Here is a 23,746-nt window from a genome sequence, read left to right as displayed (position 1 = left end):
CCATTCATCTGCCTTGCACCCTCACTCACACACATGTGCTTGGTCTGTCCTCATGAACTGCGTAGATGCAAACCAGGGCACAGGAGATTATGCTCTGGGCAACTTCACATCAGCAGAGAGAACCTCGTCTCTCCCCTGGGTATGTGCTTCTGCTGGTCTCCAGCAAGTTACGAAGATGAATCCAAGTTACCATGGTTTCCATCATTGCTCTAATGCCTTCAGGTGTATCATTCTTTATACTTCTCCAGTGTTGGGGAAGCTTTAGTTCAAGCATTTCTTTTTTTTTTTTTCTAAATGCAGAAAAAAAGTCTTCATTCTCATAATAAAAATAAGTCTGTTCTGTATTTTACAATATATTTCAATTATTTCCACTATGAAGCATTCGTGAGTCCAACAGGGTCAAGAAGTATACAACATTTTCCAAAGACCAAAGCTGCCAGGGACGTGGTTTAGGAGGCGCAGTGGGTACAGCCACACTTCACCACCTTCTCAACCTCGTCCACAAACGATGACCCATCAGTGCATTCGAAAGTGTATTTCCGTCGCTTGCTCCTCAGAGGTCCGCAGCACTGCCCGCCTGCACACCCCCCTCTGCATTCCAACCGGGAGACCTTCTTAGTTGTTTGGCAAGCGGCATAGCCCTGCTGCTTTTGGTAATAATCTCTTATCCGTTCCCCTCGACAAGAGATTTCTAGAAAAGAACAAAAAGCACAAGCAGTATAAGGGCAGTCGCTGTCAGTCATGCGAAGTGGCCGTGAATCTACAACTCAGTTCAGGAGACACTGCTTTCGCTTCCTGTTTGTAACGGCTATTTTCAGCGTTATGCTATTCCACATTACGGCCTGGTGGCACAGCCTTCAGTTCTTTGAAAAACACTTCTTTTCGGCCTTTATTTTGAGCAAAGTGAATACTTTATACGTGGACTGTAAATACTATGCTTTCGGGCTGACAAGAAAATTGGATTCCTAAATCTTTTCTTTTATAGCAAAAATATACATCTTCTGTTTTTACACTACTAACAGCTGGTTTTGTTTACCGAGGGCGCCGTTTCAGAGAGTATGCAATTTAATTTATTAGACCTGGAGTTTAATATCGTTCAATCTGTTACTTAATACAAGTAACATTCCACTAACTTCATAAATTACCCAAGTATGAACTAGTTCAAAAAGAGACATCTGCTAAAAGCCTCCATGGGCACGTTCCTCTCGTCTCATCCCTCCGATACACACAACAAAATCCCTGCCAGCTGGAGGCAAAGCACATTCTGATCACGCAGACACAGGAGAAGGAAATAGGTGGGCTGAAACGTCAGCCTGTTTCCATCCCTCTCACCTGTATAATTTACTGTGATAAATCAGTTGATTCTAAGGTCAAAGGCGATTTTGTCCTAAAACTAGAGCAGAATTATTAGTACCGTCTTCTCTGTGCCAGAAGATGAATCAATAATCTGTACAGATGAGAACAGCAGGTAAAGGTAAGAAAGAAGGAAAGTAAATGTGCTCCCGCCTAAGGGAAAAGTAGTATTTCATAGCAAATCAAGTGTGAGAAGACTTGTGAAGGGTGTATAATATCTTGCAACGGAGGTTTAGGACATTTCACATCTGTGCCTTCCTGTAACACTGTTAAGTAAATCAACAGCAGCAACTACAAATAGTGCAAAGACCTGGCGTTCCTCATATCACTCCCCTCTGTGTGTCTTCCTTTCTCTCTCTCTCTGTTCAAAGATGGGGGCCCCTCATGCTTTGCCAAGATAGAGGTCGGTGCCCACCTGGGTTGGCTTACCTCGATCACAGCTGTCCCCAGTGTATCCACTGCTGCATTCACAGTAGGGCTGTCCCAGTCCTGAGAGCCTGCATTTCCCATGCTTACACTTGATCGCCTGGCAGGGGTTAAACAGATCCTCCTCTTCATCACAGAGGACGCCCCCATGGCCCTCCAGGCACTTGCAGCTGTAGGAGAACGCGTTGATGGGCAGACAGGTGCCATGGACGCATCTACAGTGGAGGACCGCAGAGATGGAAATGGGTCAGGCAGAGAGGATAAGAATGGAGGAGGGAGGATGATGGATGGAATATAAGGGAGACAATGCTAATGAACTGACTTCTTTCTCTCCCTTCCCCCTCCCCCTTTCCTTCTTTCCTCTCTGGGGTTTTGCTTTGAAGGTTGGAGTGTGTGGGTTTAACTACCAAGCAGCCCAGACTCACTTATTTCCAAGACAGGGGTCATTGGTCCTCTGGTCACAGAGGGGCCCCGTCCATCCTTCCTGGCACTCGCAGGTGAAGCCGGACTGGGTGCTAGGCTGGCACGTGCCGTGGGCACACACCTTCTTGTGGCACGGCTCACAGCCGGGCAGGATGCCGGTCTGCATGGGCACCTTCCGGAAGTCCTGCAGCTCGCTGTTGATGTAAAGGTTCCGGATGCAGCCGTGGAAGCTTGTGCCGTTCTGCCCGGGGGCCTGGCGCAGAGCTGCGGCCACGTTGTTCTTCCCGGGCATGCCTGCGGGGGAGCACCAAGTCAGAGGTCACGCCCTTCCGTGGCTCCCTAGCCAGTGGCCACCCGGACCCTCTTAGCTCTTCCCGCGGGGCAGGAGTCTGCGTGACTCTTCTTCAGGAGAACCAGGCAGCACAAGCATCCCGTCCTGCGCTTCTCAACGGGGCTGCACATCAGAATCACACTGGATCTTTGAAGAAATACTGATGCTTGGGACCTCAGCCCAGACGGATTTGATCAGATTAACTGGGTGAAGTGGGGGAGGGAGAAGGGATGTGTGTTTCTTCGTTTTTGTTTTTTGGAAGATGCTCCAGGCAATTCTAATGCACAACTAGAATAAAGAACCTAGTTCACTGGCGGTCAATCTTTAGTTTCTAACATCTGTTTTGTTTTTGGTTTTTGTTTTTTTAAATAAAAAAACCCTTATATGGAGGCATGAATCTATAAAACCTAAAATCAGGGCCACTGTATTTAAAAGCAAGGTTGGGAATGGGGGAGGGATTCGTACTGCCTTCTACCTCCACACCCACCCCCTAACCTGGACACACAGCCCAGAAGCCTAGAGCCAGACTGATTCCCTGACCAATCCTGCCCTTTAAAGATGAAGGGGGCCCAGGGCCCAGAGAGCTCGGCGACATGCTCGGTGTCACCAGTAAGACTGGGTTAGAATTAAGCCGATGACACAGACTTCCCCAATCTCAGGTCATGGGTCAGTCCCCTGATTTTCAGAGAGTGAGAGCAGAGCTGGGGTTCACAGGGACCATTCACCCCAGTCCTGCCAAATTCTAAGCTGGCAGCTAGTCCAGCTCACCACTGGCAATGTCCCAAACTCAGCCGTGGATGCCAGTGTCTGAAAAACTCACCCTGCTTCCAATCAGGACAGCACTTCATTCACATCCTTTTTTTTCCCTTGCTAATTGAGAGTGAAACCTTCATATTCCAAGAAATCAGGACTATAAAAGAAATTCCTCCAAAACCAGAATTCGCAATCTTTGTATATATATATATATATATATATATATATATATATATATATATATATACACACACACACACATATATATATATATTCCACCAGTGACGGTCATCTGGTAACCCTTATCTGGCAAAACTGAGGAATCTTTCCATGGCCTAAGCCAGACCCTGAAATAGTTCCTGGATGGGCTCCTACACGAGGCAACCATCCAGGTTGCTGTGGGGGAGGGGAGGGAGCCAAGGCCTTTAGAGCAGCTGACCTTCCCCCCAGTGCTCACACCATCCCTACACCTGGACTCTGAGCTACTGGTTGGAGGGTCGAGGCTGGAAAAGACCAGGGCTGTCACTCTCTAGAGGGTTTGTTGGTTATAAAGACCACGAGCCACAGTACTCTACTCTCTGGGCGCTGCCTTGTGGCAGCATCTCCTTTCCCATTTGAAGGAGCTCCATTCGAGGTCTAGCAGGCACCAAAGTCAGATAACCGCTTATACAAAACCACTAGGCTAGAGGTCAAAGTCTGTATTTTTGGCCTGTGTGCACTTGGGCCAGTCATTTCCCCTCTCTGGTGCTTAGTTTCCTCATCTGTAACATGAGTGGATGGACCAGACCCGTTGTTTCCAAGCCCGTCATACATAAGAGCCACCAGAGGGGCGCTGTTGAGAAGGCAGCTTCCCAGGCCCCCATCTCTCCTCACCTGAGATTCTAGCCCAGAATGAAGGTGTGGGCATAGAAATCGCAATGTAAACATGCAAGCTCAGGTGACTCTGGTGCAGGTGGTCCTGGTCACATTTTGACAGGTACTGAATTAGTGTCTAGGATTTGAAGGTCATGAGTTCAAGTTTTTAGTCTGTGTGTGTCTGGCCTTGGGAACTGGGTTGCTTTGTAGAGTGGGGTCAAAAGGATGGAATGTTCCATTTCCAGGAGAGGACTAGTGACTGGGAATTCCTTGTTTGGGGGTAAGTTCTTCTACATAGTCATATCCATCCATCCAAAACATGTGGACTTTTTTTTTGTGGCCTCTCCCGTTGTGGAGCACAGGCTCCGGATGCGCAAGCTAAGCGGCCATGGCTCATGGGCCCAGCCGCTCCACGGCATGTGGGATCTTCCCGGACCGGGGCACGAACCCGTGTCCCCTGCATCGGCAGGCGGACTCTCAACCACTGCACCACCAAGGAAGCCCAAACATGTGGACTTTAATGTCCACACATTTATGGTCCTTTCTTCAGAGGTTAAAAAAGAACTTCTTCCAAGACTATTTTCAATTAGTCACGCAACACACATATGTGCACATGTCAAGACTAACTACAGACCCATGAAGTTCCACAGCAGGGAGAAGCAATTAGTAAATGTGTTCCTTCTATTCCCAAACTAACAATGATAAAGGTCTAGCTTTGATTGTAGTAATTTTTAAATGAAAATGTTGATACATCACACATATAGTTACTTTCAGTAGGATATCATGAAGTCAAGAACTATCTTAACTCAACCTTTTCAGGTGCTCGGTAGACTTCTGACCAGGGAACTAAGTCTTAACTGAAAAACAGAAGTAGATCCATGTTTGTTTTCCTTTAGCCTTTCCTCTATGCCATGGACCATAGCTGGAATTCAATCTATCAAACAATAGGTAACTTAGTGGACGGTTTTTAGCCTTAACAAGCTCTACATATTTCAAAATGACAATAAACAGACCAAGTGTCAACACTGATGTCTTCTGTACAATGGGGACATTAGGAGAAGATTTGTGATGCACGGAGGGGTCTCTATGTGCAGGTCTTTACTTTTTTTAAAAAAAAACCCCTTTAAGTAATGTATGTTCTGGTTGGACAATTATACAGAAAAACATAAAGATTACATTGCTTTGCATCAAGTAAAGCCTATATCATGGGTAGTTGAAAACCCAAAGGTAGGGAAACCTGCCTCCCTGTTTTCCTAGAAAATACTCCTGCAAGGGCCTAAGGCATGGAATGCATCACCTTTGGGCCATCTTCCTTGGGGAGTGTTCCTGTTTGCAGACTTTGAGAAAAAGGAGAGCTTGTTTACCTTGCTCTCCTTTGCTAATTCAGGTTCTCCTGCCTTTACCATAAAGAATTCAGGGCTGCAGTCTTAGGACTGCATTGTATTTTTAAAATCCGAATTACCCTGAGTGGGAAGGAAATGAGCCCAGTGTGTTCTCTGGCAGTGAGGCTGGTTGGAAGTGGAAAGAGGCACCATCTGGATTCTTCCAGGCCCTCTACCCTTAGAAGGATTAGCACTTCTCAGTACTAATTTAAAACATTTTTTCCCCCTTTTTGTAAAAATGTTCTGGCCCAAGCACTCCCATTCTGTACTTATTATTTTCCCCACATTCTAAAGGGGTCTTAAAAGATTTAATGAAATGATTTCTAATGAAAACATAATAAAATCAAGTGAAGGACAAGTCCAGAAATAAATGAAAAGCCACAGAACTTAGACTGCTTCCTTTTCTGCTCCATGTTAAGAAGGTGAGTGGCAATGCAGGTGGCTTTGGGGTTAGACAGACCTGAACTCAAACGAGGTCTCTATCAACTTGGACATATTCCATGAAGTCCCTTAGGGATTATAAAACAAAAAATCATACCTACTTCCTAAAGTCTCTGAGGGTTAAGACTGTAAAAGCAGCATTGCATTGAGCACACAGCATGTGCTTAGTAAATATAATTTCTTTTCTCTCCAACCACAGGTAACATCTGTGACTTCACCCATGCCAAAGCAACTGCCGTTCATGGTAATGCAGGCAAGAATGGACGGCCTTTGCCTGTTAATGAGTCCCACAGTGTGATTCCCAGGAAGCAAATAGATCAGTCAACTTGCTGCACGGACTTAATATGAGATACTTTTATTACAAATGTATTATGGCTTCATGAAGATGTGACTGCCTTCCCCACTCCCCTGGCACAGAAGGGATATTTCTTTTTCAGTTTTGTATTCTTCATGCACCTATTAATTTAGTTCTCAGCTTATGGGAGGTGCTCAATAAATATTTACAGAAATGAACCAAAGACTTTTAACTGCTTTAAAAAAAATCAAAAGTCTATCAGTGTTCAGATTTTCTACTGCTGAAATTATTAAAAACAGAAGTGCTCTGCAATTTCAGGAAATTTCCCAAAATGCTTTTAGGGAAGGCTTTGAGGGGTTAAGAAACTTATGCAGCATCCCAAGGTCGTTACTGTGAAAATAATGATGTGAAGTTCATGAAAATACCTGTCATGGTGAAGAAATTGGTTACATTGACCTGTTCAGAAACTTTAGCTTATTTATCTGTAAAATTAGTTAATTTTATCAGTCAATTCAATGTAATTTAATTCAGTGCAACTCAATTCAAAATCATATGCTTTCTTGGTCCTTTGCCTGAAAGTTGAAATTCTGTCTCCAGTATATATTTACTCCTCCAGATAGAGGTAAAAGTACAAGCTCTCTCCATCACAGGTCTTCTCCTCGGAGCTCCTTCAGAAATTTGCTCAGACTCTATCCCTCATCTATTTACTCATCTACCTTCATGCAGCTTAAAAATAAAGTCGAGTCTTCACTCTGTCATTCCAGGCCCTAATCCACCTTTCTGACCGTCTCCCTTGTCCATTCACCATAAGGTCTTAGCTAAGGAGAAGTACTTCCTGCTGCCCCAATACAAGTTGTACGTTTAATTTGTTCATTCATTCATTTGATTTCATTAATAATTATCCTATCCTGTACATGAGTTCGCAGCTGACAGTAGAGGCATTCCAGCATAGCGACATTTAACTGAAGCTGGTAGTGTTCGCCTCCTTAATAGTGCTGGGGTGGGTCATGCGCTCCTCAGTTTGCATCACACTTGACTCCCCATCTTCTTCATTGTCTGTATTTGACCTCTAACCAGCTTTCTTTTTCCTATACACCAGAACAGTAAGATTAGATTATATGATGTTTAAATCACCTAGTATGTGACAGACACAAAAGAAACATGAATGTCCTTCTCCACTCCAACCACACATTTTGTTAGACCCAGAGCCAGGGTTACAACATGGTCTCTTATCACCCATTTAGGGCTCTTTCTTTTCTATCCTTGCTGTCCATCTTTCAATGACTGATCAATGACCATGGCACCAGGCATCAACAACTTCAGGATCAGTCTGTGATGAGCATCACAGGGTTTGGGAATCCACGGAATTTGGAAAAGCACTTACCTCCGACGTAGAGTGGGGAGTCAAAATTCAAAGTGGACTGCTTTGACAAGTTGGTGATGATTTTGGGGCTCCCTCCATCCACAGAGAGGGAGAGACTTTGATCCAGGGCGAGTAGTTCCACAATGTGAAAATTTCCATCATTGATTGTCTCCACGCTATTAAAAAAAAAAGATAACTTAACTGATCCTCCAATTTTATATTTATTAAAGAAAAGGAGTTACAATTCAAACTCCAATAAGCTCTTTTTGGGAAAAGATACTCCTATTTAACATTAATAAAGATAAAGGCCAGTAGTTGATTTTAAAATAAAAGATATTTTTAAGGAGATATAATCATTTTTTATTTCTTGGGTAATACAAAATACAAAATAAGTTTGTTCTCCCATTGGGAGAAGTGGAAATGAATACATTTTATCATTATCCAATCACATTCTCCCAGTATGTAGAAATTCCAAAGCATAATTTGTGCATTTGATTTTAAATGTCACTAAAGTTTCATTTGTTCAGATACTGTTACTCCAAATTGCATTCAAAAGACAACTAACTGATACCTGTGCCAAATATACTTTTTAGACATTGATCTTAGGGGATCATTGGTCTCTGCACTCTTAAGCACTACACAGTAATACTTATTAGAATCAAACATACATATAAATGCAGGAAGAACCAACTTGGCAGGATCACTGCACTTTTTGAAATTTGTTAATTGATAATATACTCTCATTTTCTTTGCATTTTTCAGAAGGATGTCCATCAAATGATATTACTGTGAAGATGATTACGCTCAGTGGAGAGGTGGGAATAATGGATTAAATAGAATGCTTAACATAGTCATGTCTAGGGAGTCTAGTGATGACAATGATTCTTCAATTTCTCTTCTATAACTTTAAAGGGACAGGTCCAACAATCATTACATCCGCCTTCTTAACAATTTGAGAGGGCTTATGGAAATTCATAAAATTGACAAAAACAAAGAGATTAAGAAACAGGTAAACGGAAAACGACAATTGAAAATGAAGTTGGGTGCAATTAGCAGGTAGGTGCTATAAGGTTTGAAAGGGTGTCTGTCAACCTAACACAAGTGTTACATCAGGCAAAGATGCAAATAGGACAAATTGAAACAGGAGCAACAAAGAAAACAGGATCAATAGTGAATATTAAAGAACTAATATACTGAGATGTTGACTCGAAAGATTGGAAAAAGGGCTCAAAAAGGGAAATATGGGAACATACTATAAGGAAGATCGTGAATACCTAATAGTCCCTATGCAAGAAGATTGCTTAAATTTCCAGGCACTGATATTTAAATTTGCAAATACGTCAAGCCTGGAAAATAACAGAAAAATGTATAGATATTTCTTCATGGTTCTCACCACAAGAGTCTAATCTTATTCCATTGTTTGCCGACATGGAATAAAATGTTTTTGTGATTTGACAACAATATAAACCATTCTGCAGAGCTGTGAAAACACCTGAAGTTCTCTGGTGTTAAGTAGTTAAAAGTGTCCACGTGTGCAGGAATTTTTAATAACCTGTTTCAGATATCATCTTAAAAAAAATAAATGTTAGATGTGCCAATCAATATTTTTGCGTTTTACACATTTAATTATCCCAATACTTGATACCACTAAAATCAACAGAGGAAACAATATACAAGGAAAATACTTTCTAAATAAAGTTGCATACCAGATGTTAGTGGTCTTAAATAATACCAACTACTGGTTACACATACATATTTTAGAATCAGATAAGCCTGGATTTGAATGCTGGTCTTGTATTTATTAAATGTTTGACCTTAGATAAGTAACTTAATTGCTAATAAACTTCAATCTTCTCTTCAGTAAATGCTAACAAATATTCCCCCCTCTTATGGTTAATTTGAGGTCTATCCCTATGAAATGATTTTTTTAAATGCAGAACAAAACATCTAGCCTATAGAAAGTGCAAAGTTAAACGCTAGATATTAGTATCATCACCGTCATCATCATTACCACCACCACCACTGTCATCATATAAATAATCCAATACTACTTCAGAATCTTCTTCAAGAAGAAATTAGTCAGGCTTTATTTTTAATATTAATTGTAAGATAATGCTAAAGACCGGCAGAAATATAATAACTTCTTTGGGGACATATCCAAATTATTAGAAGTTTTAAGTAAAACATTAATATAAAGATATACATAGAGAAGGTGGTAGTCAATTGCTTTTTCCTTTGTCATCGTATACAACTCTTTAAGTGGTTTTATATGAATGCTCTGTGAACAATGACCTTATTTAATTTATAAATATTAATAATGGGCCTCCCTTTTCCCTTTACAGTTGCAAAGAAAAGACTCATTTGTACTAGGGAACTGGCTCTTGGTCACACATCAGTCTTAGGCAATTGATCTAGGTATGTCATTGTTGATGATGTTTGGTGCAGTGTAACTGAAAGGTTTAATACCTTTAAAGTTCTGCACACTCTAAAGCAGTGTTTCAGCTGGGAAGCTGGAGGTAGGTAGCTTCATTATTAACTCATTTTACTTCTTACTCCTTTATTCCTTTCTTTTCTTTTTTCTTTCTTCCTTTTTTTTTTTTTTTGTTTCCTGAGTACATGTCTTTAACTCCCACTAATTGTAAGCTCCTTTAAATCAGGGGCCCTGTATCATTTATTTCTTCCTTAATGTATCCCGTAGTGTCTGATAAATAGTAGATGCTCAATAAATGTATGTTAAGTAAATTAAAGATAGGGGAGTTGTATTAAGAATAACATATAGGGCTTCCCTGGTGGCGCAGTGGTTGAGAGTTCGCTTGCTGATGCAGCGAACACGAGTTCGTGCCCCAGTCTGGGAAGATCCCACATGCCACAGAGTGGCTGGGCCCGTGAGCCATGGCCGCTGAGCCTGCGTGTCCGGAGTCTGTGCTCCGCAATGGGCAATGGGAGAGGCCACAACAGTGAGAGGCCCGCATACCGCAAAAAAAAAAAAAAAAAAAAGAATAACATATAGAGTTTATTTAGTAATACTAGTTGGATTACAGTTATAGATAGTCAAGATCCTCCAGGCATACTTAGGACAGGACATCCAAAAGATGCATTTTATTAAAAAATTTGGAATTTTCAGTGGTGATATCCTGAAAGATAATGTTGGGAGGTAAGTCTTGCTCAGCTTATCCTAGCTCCTGTTAGATGTGTGACACTGAGTTACTGTGACTTCAGGTAATTTTTCTCTGCTTTCTTTTCCTCACTAGGGAAATGCAAGTAATAAGATCAAAGAATTGCACAGCACCTACTATGGGGCAACTTCACATGCATTAACTCATTTAAGACTCACAACTCTAAATTTGGGCACTTAGGGTACCCAAGATGGCACAGCCAGTGGCTAAACAGATTTGAAGCCAGGTTGTCTGGTTCTAGAGTACGTGCTTTTAACTATTACCATCACTTTTTTTTTTTTTTTTTTTTGGCGGTACACCGGCCTCTCACTGTTGTGGCCTCTCCTGTTACGGAGCACAGGCTCCGGACGCACAGGCTCAGCGGCCATGGCTCACGGGCCCAGCCGCTCCGCAGCATGTGGGATCTTCCTGGACCGGGGCACGAACCCGTGTCTCCTGCATCGGCAGGCGGACTCTCAACCACTGCTCCACCAGGGAAGCCCTATCCATCACTTTTAAAATAAAAAACCTGAAGAGTATCTAGTACTGTACAAATGGCATGTGTTTGTTCTCACCAGTAGCCAGCCTTTAATAGATGATTTCTCTCCCAAACAGCCCAGGAATAAAGTTCTATGGAAAAAAATCTTATATGATGGTTGCACAACTTGGTACATTTACTAAAAATCATTGAACGCATATGAGATATACAGATTTGAAAGTTGTTTTTGGCTTCTCTTTTCCCAATTATAAGTGAAGTTCAGACTGACTACACTTTTCTCCTCCCAAAAGCTTTCAATGTCTAATCTGATGATTCCAGAACTTGGTAGGAGTTACCACTGAGCTTAATTCGGTTTATATGTCTCAGAATTAAGTGAGGCTTTGCCCAGGCTTTTAACAGATAAGTATTGTGAAATTAATATTTTTAGATTCTTTGGTTTTAAGATGGTATTGTGTGTATGGGGCCTGAAGAGAATATGGCAGAGCTAAGAGTATTCTAAATTGGTGTTTCATGCTGTCTCCTAAAGCCAGAGATCTGGGGGATGCCCAGGAGTCCTTTGTTTATATACCCTTTCAAAATAGAAGCAGTGATTGACACACCAGTTGTTGCAGAATAAAACTAAGACATCATCGATTTTACAGTCTATCACGGTCATCTCCTACCTATCCACCTGCAATGTGTGACATCCTTCTGGGTCCTGACAAGTACTGACAAACACTCACTACTCCCTAGGGAACTATATACTCCATGACTCACAAAAGTCGCAAGTGAACCACTTAACAGTGAGCCTTTCCACTAGGAAGATAAATTGCATTTACTACCTTTATTATGTAATTCAGTTTTACTACACTCATCTATTACCTGAGATTTTGTTTTCTTGGATTTCTAAATGGATGTGTGAAAACAAAGCCGTTACTCAATTGTCTCTTGGTTTGCTATAGAAAAAGAGTTTAAAAACTTGGGGCTTAAAAGAAGAGTGGCTCTAAATTGTCTTTGATTGTCTTTATGTCTTCAGGACTCATTAACAATGATATTGTTATATTTCTATCTCAATTGTAAATCTTAAGGTATTTCAGTGGAGTAAAGATAAATAGTTCACTTTGCTTATGTGAACTCCTGCTTTTTGGCCAAGTATTTGTTGGCATATTCTGTGCAATAGAATAGGAATAAAAAACTAGACAAATTCAACTGGCCACCTCATTTTGATATGTCTGGTCTAAAGATGCTTCATTTGTGAAGTGTGGATGCTAATAAAAAATTTCCCTGCCCACTTCTTTGAGTGCAAGGAATGGGAAGCCAAGTGGGATTAAAGGTATTTATGTATTAGCATAAGAGTTTTCAGAAGAACATTTTATAAAATAATTTATCAAGTAAAGTTGTATTTTGAAGCAAATTACAGATCTTCCTGAACTTACAATGGGCTTAAGTTCCAATTAACCCATTGTAAATTGAAAATATGATAAGTCAAAAATGCACTTAAAAGAAATGCACTTAATACACTTAATCTACTGAACATAATAGCTTTGCCTAGCCTGCCTTAAGCATGCTCAGAACACTTACACTGGCTTACAGTTTGCCAAAATCATCTAACACAAAGCCTATTCTATAACGAAGTGTTGACTATCTCATGTAATTTATTGAATACTGGATGGAAAGTGAAAAGCAGAATGGTTGTCTGGGTGCAAAATGGTTGTAAGAGTATGGGGTGCTTACCCTTGTGATCGTGTGGCTGACTGGGACCTGTGGCTACTACTGCCCAGCATCATGAGAGAGCATCCTACTGCATATAGCTAGCCCGGGAAAAAAAATCAAAGTTCAAAATTCTAAGTATAGTTTCTACTGAACGCATATTGCTTTTGTACCATCATAACGTTGAAAAATCGTAAGTGGAAACATCGTAAGTTGGGGACCTTATGTATGTAATTTAAATAAAAATGCACTAAAATAGAAAGAGACTTCACATTTGAACATATGGTAAGAGTCACATGTAGGGCAACAGTATTTGCACTTGGGTATTTATTCTTCAGTATCTGGGTATCCAAGCATGAAGAGTCTCCTTAAACCCCAGCATTACCAATTATTATACTCTGTGCCCAGTACTCGACTAGGCACTTTACATTAGCTGCTTCCAAGTCTCCCCGTGAAATGGAAGCATAAAGGGTGAGGTAAATTGCTCAAAGTCGTGAAGCTGATAAAAAGTGGTGCCTTCTCATACAGCATAGTCAAGAATGGCTGAGTGTTTATCATGGAAACGGTCTGTCTTTCCAATGAGACTAATTCTTTTTTTTTTTTTTCCCTAACATAAGCTTGTAAGTTGCATAACCCAGAGACTGTGTAGCCAACCAACCTAACAGTCTGCGGGGGAAAGTCCCCTGAAGTTGTGCAGGTTCCCTGAATACTGAAACTGAGGAAGGCATGGTACAGTACTGTACCTTTGTAACGTGTGCACCTGATTTCTTAATTTTTAAATAGTAGTCGACTATGTTTCCAAAGAAACTATCTGGTTTGGAAAATGACATTAATTTGAACCTAAAGAAAGAAGCATACAATTGTCATTAACGATTTTTAAAAAAGTTTCTGCCCATCTAGATGAAAAGAAAGTCATTTTGAAGGGCAATCAATGAACAGCTTAATTGAGAAAATAATGTGTTACTCTATGCCTGTCTGAGGGACTACCGCTGATGTTGGCTTCAAGTTTGGGCTGTCATTCATTCATTCATGGCACTACTACCACGTCCCTCTTTATGCTATTCTCCAAGCACTGTAACAATGAGGCATGTGTGCCGTATTCTACATTCATTCACTTGTTGGGCTGCTAACGTTGTCTTTGTCTGCTGATTAGATCTCTTAGCAGGGTTCAGGCAAATGTTTAACAACTGGCTCTCTGTAAAAAGAATGAGTCTGGATTTGTAGCATTTGCTGATTACTATGGCAGAAATTACTCTCAACAGGCCGCATCAAACAGAGGTCTTAGAACTTGGATGTGAGAAGTGATGCACACCATTAGCTCTCAGAGCACAGCTCAAATATATTCCTTTTCCATAAATGGTTCTCATATTGTGGTCCCTGGATCAGAGCATCACCTGGAAACTTGTAGAAATGAACATTTGGGGCTTATCTGAATCACAAACTAGAGGTGCAGCCCAGTACTCTGTATTTTAACACACCTTTCAGGTGAATCTGGTGCTAGCTCTACACCACTGCCTGTATGCCTGGCCTTGTTAGCAGTATACATGGCTACAGGAAAGCACGATCTTCTCTCAAATGTAAGAAGTAAAATGAGACAATGTGCACTCCGCTTTAGTTCTACTGGAAAATAAACAATTACTACATTTGGGTTTTCTTAAACGCACATCTTTGTTAACTACTACCTCTAAACATAATTCCATGAAATAATAGTTCTCATATCAATTGGTTTGAGACAATAATTGACATCTAAGGTCAAACACTTTATTTTTTAATTTTTTTTTCCTTCTCTTTTTGGTTTTGAGGCTCTGAAATTTAGATGTGGTACAGTGGGAAAGAACATCTTTGTTCCCAGGGTCTAGGGGCTCAGCCAGGACCACTCAAATGGCTGGGACCTGGAACAGCTGGGAGCTGGTAGGGCATAAGATCAAACATTTTAAACCCAAAAATATACTACAATAGAAACAATAATAATGGATGACAGTTTCCCCTAATTTAACAGATTTCATTTTACTAAAATAAACAAAATCCTGGACATATATACACTACCAAAGGTAAGGTAGATAGCTAGTGGGAAGCAGCCGCATAGCACAGGGAGATCAGCTCGGTGCTTTGTGACCACCTGGAGGGGTGGGATAGGGAGGGTGGGAGGGAGGGAGATGCAAGAGGGAAGAGATATGGGAACATATGTATATGTATAACTGATTCACTTTGTTATAAAGCAGAAACTAACACACCATTGTAAAGCAATTATACTCCAATAAAGATGTAAAAAAAAAAAAAAACCCAAAAAACCCACAAAATCCATTTCCATCAGTGTTGAAAATTAACCAGGCAATTGAAACGAGGCACCTGATATATGACATTACTCCCATACGTGATGCTCCAATAGCACATTAGATACTGCATAATTTGGGAAACAAAGTTTTACCAAGGTAAATCTTATATAACATAAAATCATGCAATTAACTGAACTCAAATTCTCTTATGTAAGGATATGTAAAAATATCCCCTTTTAAAAACATCAGTGTGATTTTTTTTGGCCACATCATGTGGCTTGTGGGATCTTAGTTTCCTGACCAGGGATTGAACCCAGGCCCTCGGCAGTGAAAGCACTGAGTCCTAACCACTGGACAACCAGGGAATTCCCTAGTGTGATGCGTTTTTAATAAAGTTATATAAAGTGGAAACACAACAAGATTTGAAAATTTAATTCAACCAAACAAAATATTTATTAAGCTACTTATGGGAAATCTGATGGCAACAATATTATTGATGGATTTTGTTGTAATGATGGAGAAGTAGTACTTTTCATTAGAGTACATATTCTAATAAGGCCTGAGCAAGGATAGAGGCATTTAGATGAATGCCAGAAAATTAGTAAGAGCAGAATTAAGACTTGGACAAACTTCAAATTGAAGGTGAAAGAAAAAGGTTAAGAGTAACTTCATTTCACCTAAGATGACCAAGAAGATGGTGATACCTCTCAATGAAATTAGGAATGCAACAGGGTGAAGCAAAGGAAATGAACTTAGTTTTGGACATTCTGAATTTATGATCCCAACAGCTAGTAGTACTGCTTACTATTTGGTATGCCTTATTCTAAATACTCCACATGCATCAAATCATAACATTCTTACCACAATCCTGCAAAGATGGAACTATGATTTATTATTTCCATTTACCAGGTGAGGACCAGAGAGCTTATGCAATCTGCCCAAGACACACAGTTAATAGATGGCAGAACTGGGACTTGAATCAAGGCAGACTGTCTTTAGAGCACCTGCTCTTTTCTATTACTTCAATTTTAGTATTGAGTTGTAATGACATTCAAATGGTTCAAAAATCAGAATGATACGAAATGGTATTTATACACAAGTTGTGCCTCAGCCCCACTCTTTCCTCTCTATCCCAAGTTTTTTCCTTATGCAAGTACATGGAAATAAAAACACATATACCTATTTACCCACCTTTGACACTGTTCTGCCTTACTTTTTTTTTTATATATACTGAGCAATAGACCTTGGAAATCTTTCAATATCATAGATAGAGAACTTTCTTGTTCCCTCTTTCCCTCTCTCACTCCCTCTTTCTTTTTAACAGCACATTCCATTGTGTGGCTGCCCCGGAGTTATTTAGTTAGAAACTTGGGTTGTTTCCTAACTTTTGTTTTTACAACCTCTGTCACAGTGAATTACCTTGTGCCTATGTCACTTCTATGTCACAGGTATAACTTTAGGGTAAGTTCCCAGTAGTGGGAAAGATGTTTCCAAATTGCTCTCCATAGAAATTGTAAACAACATGTACTTCCAGTGTCAATGTATGAGAAGAGAGGATTCACTTCCAACTCTTGCTACACTCCAGAAAGAGACACCAAAAAGATTTTCCTCTATTGCTAGAAGGGAGATGGGAATGAAGACAAAGTGAGGAGTGAGGACAGAGCTGAGTGTAGAATTAAATCCTTGTAATGAATTGATGGGGCAGGTGTTACATTATTATTTACAGATATGGATTCTGAAACACATAAAAATTAAAGACCTTGCTAAAGTTTATATATAGTAATTGCTAAGCCTAGATTTGCACATACATCTCAGCCACTATGATTATTACTTGTTAAAAACTAGATTCTCCTGGTGTGTTGAAATAATTTAATGTTCTCAGTAGCCTCTATTTCACAAAAGCATTTAAAAATATCAATTGGAATACTACTATATTCATATATTATATATATACATATATATATATATAGTATCCATATATTATATCCACATCAATCAATTAATCAATTATCTCTCTATCTGAATTCTCGGTGATTGTTGCTACTTTTCTTTAACTTAAAAATAATGCACTGGGACTTCCCTGGTGGCACAGTGATTAAGAATCTGCCTGCCAATGCAGGGGACACGGGTTTGATCCCTGCTCTGGGAAGATCCCACATGCCGCGGAGCAACTAAGCCCGTGAGCCACAACTACTGAGCCTGCGAACCACAACTACTGAGCCCACGTGCCACGACTACTGAAGCCCACGTGCCTAGAGCCCGTGCTCCGCAACAAGAGAAGCCACTACAATGAGAAGCCCGCGCACCGCAACGAAGAGTAGCACCCACTCACCGCAACTAGAGAAAGCCCATGTGCAGTAACGACCCAACGCAGCCAAAAATAAATAAATTTCTTTAAAAAAATAAAAATAATACACTAACTTTTGTTGATTGTTGGCCATAAACTAAAAAGCAATAAATAAATAAAAGTTATGTTTGCTCCGGACCTTATAACAGATGTCTCCATTAGATGGTCTGCAAGCAGAAACATCTATTTCTGGTTCATAACAAAAACTGTGTGATGTGATATTATCCTTTTTTTATAGATGTTACAGGGTATACTCTATTGTTAGGCAAAAATGGTGATGAACATAAACTCAAAATAAGCTCTTTAGAGTAAATCCTCATTTGGATATAATCACTTGGGTTTTTACAACTTATCTAGAAATATTTTAAGTACATTTTATGTGAACACTAGCTTTAGTAAGTCAACTCCAAGAACTTTCACTATGGTTCCTGACAGTTCTATGCTGTTTCATTGCATAAAACAAAACAAACACACAAAATACCAAAAATGAACCATAAGATCAATATTCTGAAATCTTTTCATGAGCTGAAACAAATTGAGGCTATAACATTTAAGGCCTAGCAACATTTAAAATATTGGCACTAATTCATCACCATTTAGAGATGAAGTAACTATTGTATTCTGCTTGGAAACCAATAATTATGTGTTTGTTTCCATGCTCTAAATATTCCCAAGTGGGTTAGCTTACCACCAAAAGGACTTACTGAATTCCATTCATGGCTACAATGGGCATCCAATTTCCCAGAACCGCTATGAATGATTAAATAACATGTGAAGCACACTGAAAATATATAAGTATAATATCAAGACCATAAAGGCCAGTATCTCCATTTTATGTCTCCATCAATGGCCACAAACTTTTACCCAGCATGTTTGGGCTACAAACGTGTTTTGTTTGCCACATATGGTATTTAAAAAAAATGTGAATCCATACTGAAGGGAAAACTTTATATTTAAAAAAGCCAAATTTTTGTCTTTTCTTGAAAAATCACAAGTTCTGGCAAAACCTGGGCCCACATTTTCACATGGCAGCATTCAGGGAGACCTGAGCAGATGTAGTCTAGTCCTGTTTTGACAAAGATTTGCTTTTAGTTCACTCCGGGCATAACCACTCCTATTATATTGCCAACACCAAGGCTATCTGTAACAGGGGAGTGCTTCTCTAAAAGCTTAAAATCTTTTCAAGAATAAAAGGATGAGAGAATATTCTTTTCTTGCAATTAGCCAGTTCAGTTCATTTAAGATATCTGCCTGGAAAAACGGACTGCCTATGACTTTGTGACCTTTCTCTAAATGGTAGCAGTTATTTGTACATGTGAAGAAATCAACTAGGTAACGTCTGCAGGGACTGGTGTTGAGATGCAACAGAGGGGCTCTGAAGGTTAGTCTTATGCAAAAAGCACACTTTCAGGAAAATCCCACCCCGTGAATCCCACCCCATTCATGTCTTCAATATATCATCAATACCATAATATTATTATAAAACTTCCAACAGAATGATCAGATAATACACATCTTGTAGCTGCCCATTGGCTTATTACATGTAAGCTTCCTAAGGGCAGGAGCTCTGTTGCTGAAAGCTTAGAACAGTGCCTGGCGCATAGTAGGTGCTCGATAAATATGTGTTGCATGAATAGTAACTTTAAATTTGTCCCTGTGCTGGGTATCCTGCAGCTGTTTCTCTAGGGCTACTCTCCACCTGTCTTCAGCCTGTTCTGAGCCCTGGGAGGCTCATGTGTGAGCTATATTACTGAGATCAGTGGGTTCCTTGTTTTCTGGCATCTGATTTGGCCAGAGGGAAGCAGGGGTACAGGAGATTTTTGGGATCATGTATTTAAAACCCTGGTTCCTTCCCTGAGCTCCTGTCACGCAGTCCTCTCCACAATTCCTTTTCTGAGCATCGATTTCCATAACTGCTGCCTCCCCTCTCTCTTTCAAGCCCATGGACACTAGCAGTATACCTAGTTACTAGCTCCAGATTACTATACTGTCCCAACCAATCTTTGTACAGTCCTCTTATAAATCTCTCCTTAATTATCCAACTTGAGTATGCTGTCTGCTACTGCCAGGCCTCTAACACACCTATCATAAAGTCTGCTGTAGCCAAATTATTCCCTCCCCTCCCCATGACACAATAAGTGAGGAGAGGCAGTTCTGCATTAAGCAATTATTTTCACCTTTACCAGTAACTGACAGATCTTCACCTGTAAATGGCAGAAGCTGGGTGGGAGCCGGTGTCATAGCTGGCACGGACACGTCCCCGGTAGAGCTCTACGGCAATATGGTCTTTGTCACCCTTATACAAGAGGATTCCACTATCTTCATCTGTGGCAATCTAGTGGGAAGTAACCTTGACATTAGTAGGACAAACAGTCATCCAGACATATTTCATTAAGAAGAAACAAGACTTCTTAGTAATGAGTTTTTTACTATGGTTTATTTCTTCTTTATGGCTCTGATAAAATACTAATGCACATTGAAATGATTACTTGAAAGATGACCTATTCCTGGATTACTCTGTTGCAAATAAATTCATAAAGAACTTCAAAAAGCTCTTTTTACATTCATGAACTTATATATTTATTCTCTTTCTGCATATTGGCAATGATAAAGCTTAAAGATTCATGTCCTATGAAATATGCAAAAACAAGGACATCACATAATTTATACTTCAGCAAATTAAAATTGAAAGATATTTTCCATATCATTAGAGTCCACAGTGTTTAAAGTAAATCAAGCTTTCCCCCTTAGATATCAAACTATATTGTCTAAGCAGAGAATGATAAAATCTAATCAGGAACAAAATGATCACATTTCCGTTCTGTTAAAAAGAACAATAAGAGGTACTTAAGTTAACATCACTGAACGTGCTTAGAATTTCCTTTGCTGGAGATTTTCACTTACCTGCTTTTTGCTCCTGTTATGGGCTTTATTTATGGCATATGTGAAATGTGACTGCATTGAGCAAGATGGATTTTCATATTACATGTTAAATTATGGTGTGACCAGGGAAAAATCTCTGTTTTTATCCTTCTTTCTGACTTTTCCGGGCTTTTGCAGGACCAGCTCAGTAAAAATTAGGACTTAAGCCTGAACACCACTGGGTACTTCTCATAACAAGACGGATGGCAAACGTTGGAAGTTAGGGGGCCAGGCTTTTTTAAAGAAGGCTGGTCTGCCTTCCAGGGTCCCATTCCTCACGACTTCTCAAGAAGCCCCTGCCCCTCACTGAAGTGCTAGGGTAAACCAAATACGGAACGGGTTTTATAGGAAATTGGTTACATTTCTTTGAATTCAAAACAAAACAAATACGCAGCCCCAATTTGCCCCAGGTACCCTAAATTTATCACCCTAATCTAGCGTAATCTTGTCTATAGGGGTTTGAATAACTTGCTCAAAGGTACACGGTGACTTGGTGGAAAGACTTATGATAATACTTGAGTTTGTTAATTTCATGTCGAAGTTAAAAGACACCTGCTGACACTTCTGCCAAGGTATGTTCTGTCTCACCTGTGCTGTTCTCAGGTGCAGGTTTCCTAACGAAAGCTCCCCCAGAGCCCGCCCCCCGCTACCGTGCAGAACCTGAACTGCAGAGCCATAAAAATAAATGAATAAAATGCCATTACCTGAGCGCAAAACAAAGAGAGAGATTTTGTTGCTTTGTCTCTGTGTGTGTGTTTTGTATGATCAAGTAGTGAATAAAAATACCTAGTGCCCATTTAGTTTTGAAAGACACAAATGTTAGAGAGAAGAATAATAGAAGCTTTCATACAAGTAGCATTTTCTGTCATTGTGTTATGCAGTATGTAACTGTCTATTTAAGAAATAATATCACTCACAAACCACCACGTATGTTTATATTTGGCAGCTGAATTGTTTTAAAATGAGATTAGCTCTTGGTAGTGGGGGAATCTTACCTGAAGAGTGATGTTTGTTTGAGGCCGAACCTTGGCAGAAGGGATCTGAAGATAAGACTCTTTGTTTACAAAGTTCACACTGACCAATTTTTCACACTTCTCTCCCTGGTAGCCAGGCAAACACTGGCATATTGGCTCATTTATCCTGATGATGCACTGAGCTCCATTCTGACAATCAAAATTATCACAGGGGCTGGTACGAGGGAGAACCATGGGTGGAGAAAACTCACAAAACAAGCCACTGAAGAATAAACAGAGAAAATACTCAATTAGATGTTACTTAATTGCCAATATGAATTAAGCCCTGTTAGCACCTAGCTCTAAATACAAATGTGTACTTGCACTTTTACCTGTAACCTTCGGGGCAGATGCATGTATAACTGTTCACTGCATCAGTGCAGTGGGCTCCGTTTTTACACTTGTTATCTTGGCAGTCATCAAAGTCAATGTCACAGTGTTCGCCTATGTATCCTGGCGTGCAGTCACATCTGTTTGAACAAGCAGGTACATAGTTTCAAACCCAACTGAGCCAAAATAAGTAAAAGAGTTGCATTTCATCTAGGAAACAACTGGTGCTGTCTTTGCAAAAACATATTTAGAACAGGCTCATAAAGTTTAAAAATTAACAGATGCCTAGAAAATAGTACTGATCTGCAAAGTATGCCATGGTTTCTCACTGTGATCTCTCCGAGGAACAGCAATCTTCCCTCTCTGATGACAGTGAGCATCCACAATCCAAGTAAGAATAGACTAATCACACCAGGGTGTGTCCCTCCCTTCTTCCCCCACTTTATCTGCCCGTGGTGTCCTCTGTTTTCAGCTGTCTAATTCATTTGAGCTGCTGACACGGTAAAAGTGCTGTGTTGTAAAATTTATTAAGAATATTAAGCATATCTTAAGAACAATTAACATTTTAAATTTTCCAACAGAGACTGGGTGCATTACAGTAAGGGATAATTTTATGAAAAGCAAATATGTTAGCATTGGATACCCTAATTCACCATGAATCCAGATTATCGTTATGGCAGAATGGGGGCTGACCTAACTGGGTGGGGCAGGGGAACTGATACAAAATTCCTGGGGCCCATCCCCGGACAGCTTTTCAGCCTGTTCACTCTGGTGGTGTGGGACAGAAGGGGTCTCGGCTGCACTGATGGTGAAGAACCAGGGATAATAATACAGCTGATGTTCTTTGAGCACTTTGTTTCAGGCCCTGTTCTAATCATTTTGCATCATGGACTCATTGAATTCTCTCCACAGCCCTGTGATATCAGTGATACCATGACTCCACTCTACAGGTGAGGAAACAAGGCACAGATTGGTTAAATGTCTTGCCCAAGGACATCTAGCTTGTACACAGCCAGGAACTGAACCCAAGCAATCTGACAAGAAAGCCTGAATATCTAACCACTGCTCTGTACCGTTAGATAATTGATTACTCAGGGTTCCCTTTAAAATCTCTTTCACCAGTGCTGACCATTGGAATGTCTAGCTCTGACACCAAGGATGTGGGATTTTAAGGGTGCCCAAGGAAAAGCAATATGGCACATGCAGTGGTTATTAAACTATGCTTTGTGGAGCAATAGGGGACCATGGAACCCCCAAAGATATGGCCATAGCTGGGGAGGGGGCCTCTGTCAGCTTCCCTCTGCACTGCCCCCCACAAACAATACTCTCCTGCTGTGATTCATTAGTTTTACACATTGGGCTTCCATAAGTGTTTCTGTTTGAGGTTTAAGAAAGGGTTCACTGACTTTAAAAAAAACAAATAAACCAGGAAATTATGTTTTAGCCTTATAGAATTTGCACTTTGCAATTAGGCAGAAGAACTGTGTTCATATTCTGGTTTCATCCTTAAGTGTATGTAATCTTGGCTACATTACTTCATCTCTCTAAGTGTTCCTTTCCTCATCTATAATATGTATATAATAATTTCCATCTCACAGGTTTGTTAAAAGATTAAATAAAAACACTATCTGTAAAATAATTACTATAGTAGTTAATACATAATGCATGATCAATAAATGGTAGGTTTAAAAATTAATTCTGTGTAAGTTTTTATAATTCTAAAAAAGTATTTATGGTTTAGACTGTACTAATTATTCAGTTTTCTATTTCAAAGCCATTAGGATTTAAGTGAATGAGGATAATTAAAAACACCCTAGTGAATGTGGATATTACTGAATGCCAAGGGTTTTGCCTAAAAATGCAAAATCAGGATTTAAGAGTTACTGGAGAAAT

General features: G+C 40.1%; 1 protein-coding gene across 3 annotated transcripts in view; it reads right to left on the bottom strand.

Moving 5' to 3' along the window:
- Positions 1 to 449: 449 nt before the first annotated feature.
- The window catches only part of SLIT2 (slit guidance ligand 2), a gene marked incomplete at both ends in the record, with an annotated part of 381,466 nt that continues 358,169 nt past the window's right edge, over positions 450 to 23,746 (bottom strand). For all 3 annotated transcript variants that reach the window (XM_082837578.1, XM_082837576.1, XM_082837577.1), the window contains 7 exons: positions 450 to 691; positions 1,783 to 1,994; positions 2,205 to 2,496; positions 7,644 to 7,798; positions 19,793 to 19,923; positions 21,506 to 21,746; positions 21,856 to 21,993. In XM_082837578.1, the coding sequence (XP_082693704.1) occupies positions 450 to 691; positions 1,783 to 1,994; positions 2,205 to 2,496; positions 7,644 to 7,798; positions 19,793 to 19,923; positions 21,506 to 21,746; positions 21,856 to 21,993 (1,411 nt within the window). The remainder of the gene's footprint in view (positions 692 to 1,782; positions 1,995 to 2,204; positions 2,497 to 7,643; positions 7,799 to 19,792; positions 19,924 to 21,505; positions 21,747 to 21,855; positions 21,994 to 23,746) is intronic.

The sequence above is a fragment of the Leucopleurus acutus genome (assembly GCF_964270905.1).
Source record: "Leucopleurus acutus genome assembly, chromosome: 4".
Lineage (NCBI taxonomy): Eukaryota > Metazoa > Chordata > Mammalia > Artiodactyla > Delphinidae > Leucopleurus > Leucopleurus acutus.
The sequence above is the reverse complement of the archived record's forward strand: the minus strand, read 5'-3'. Positions and strand labels throughout refer to the sequence as shown.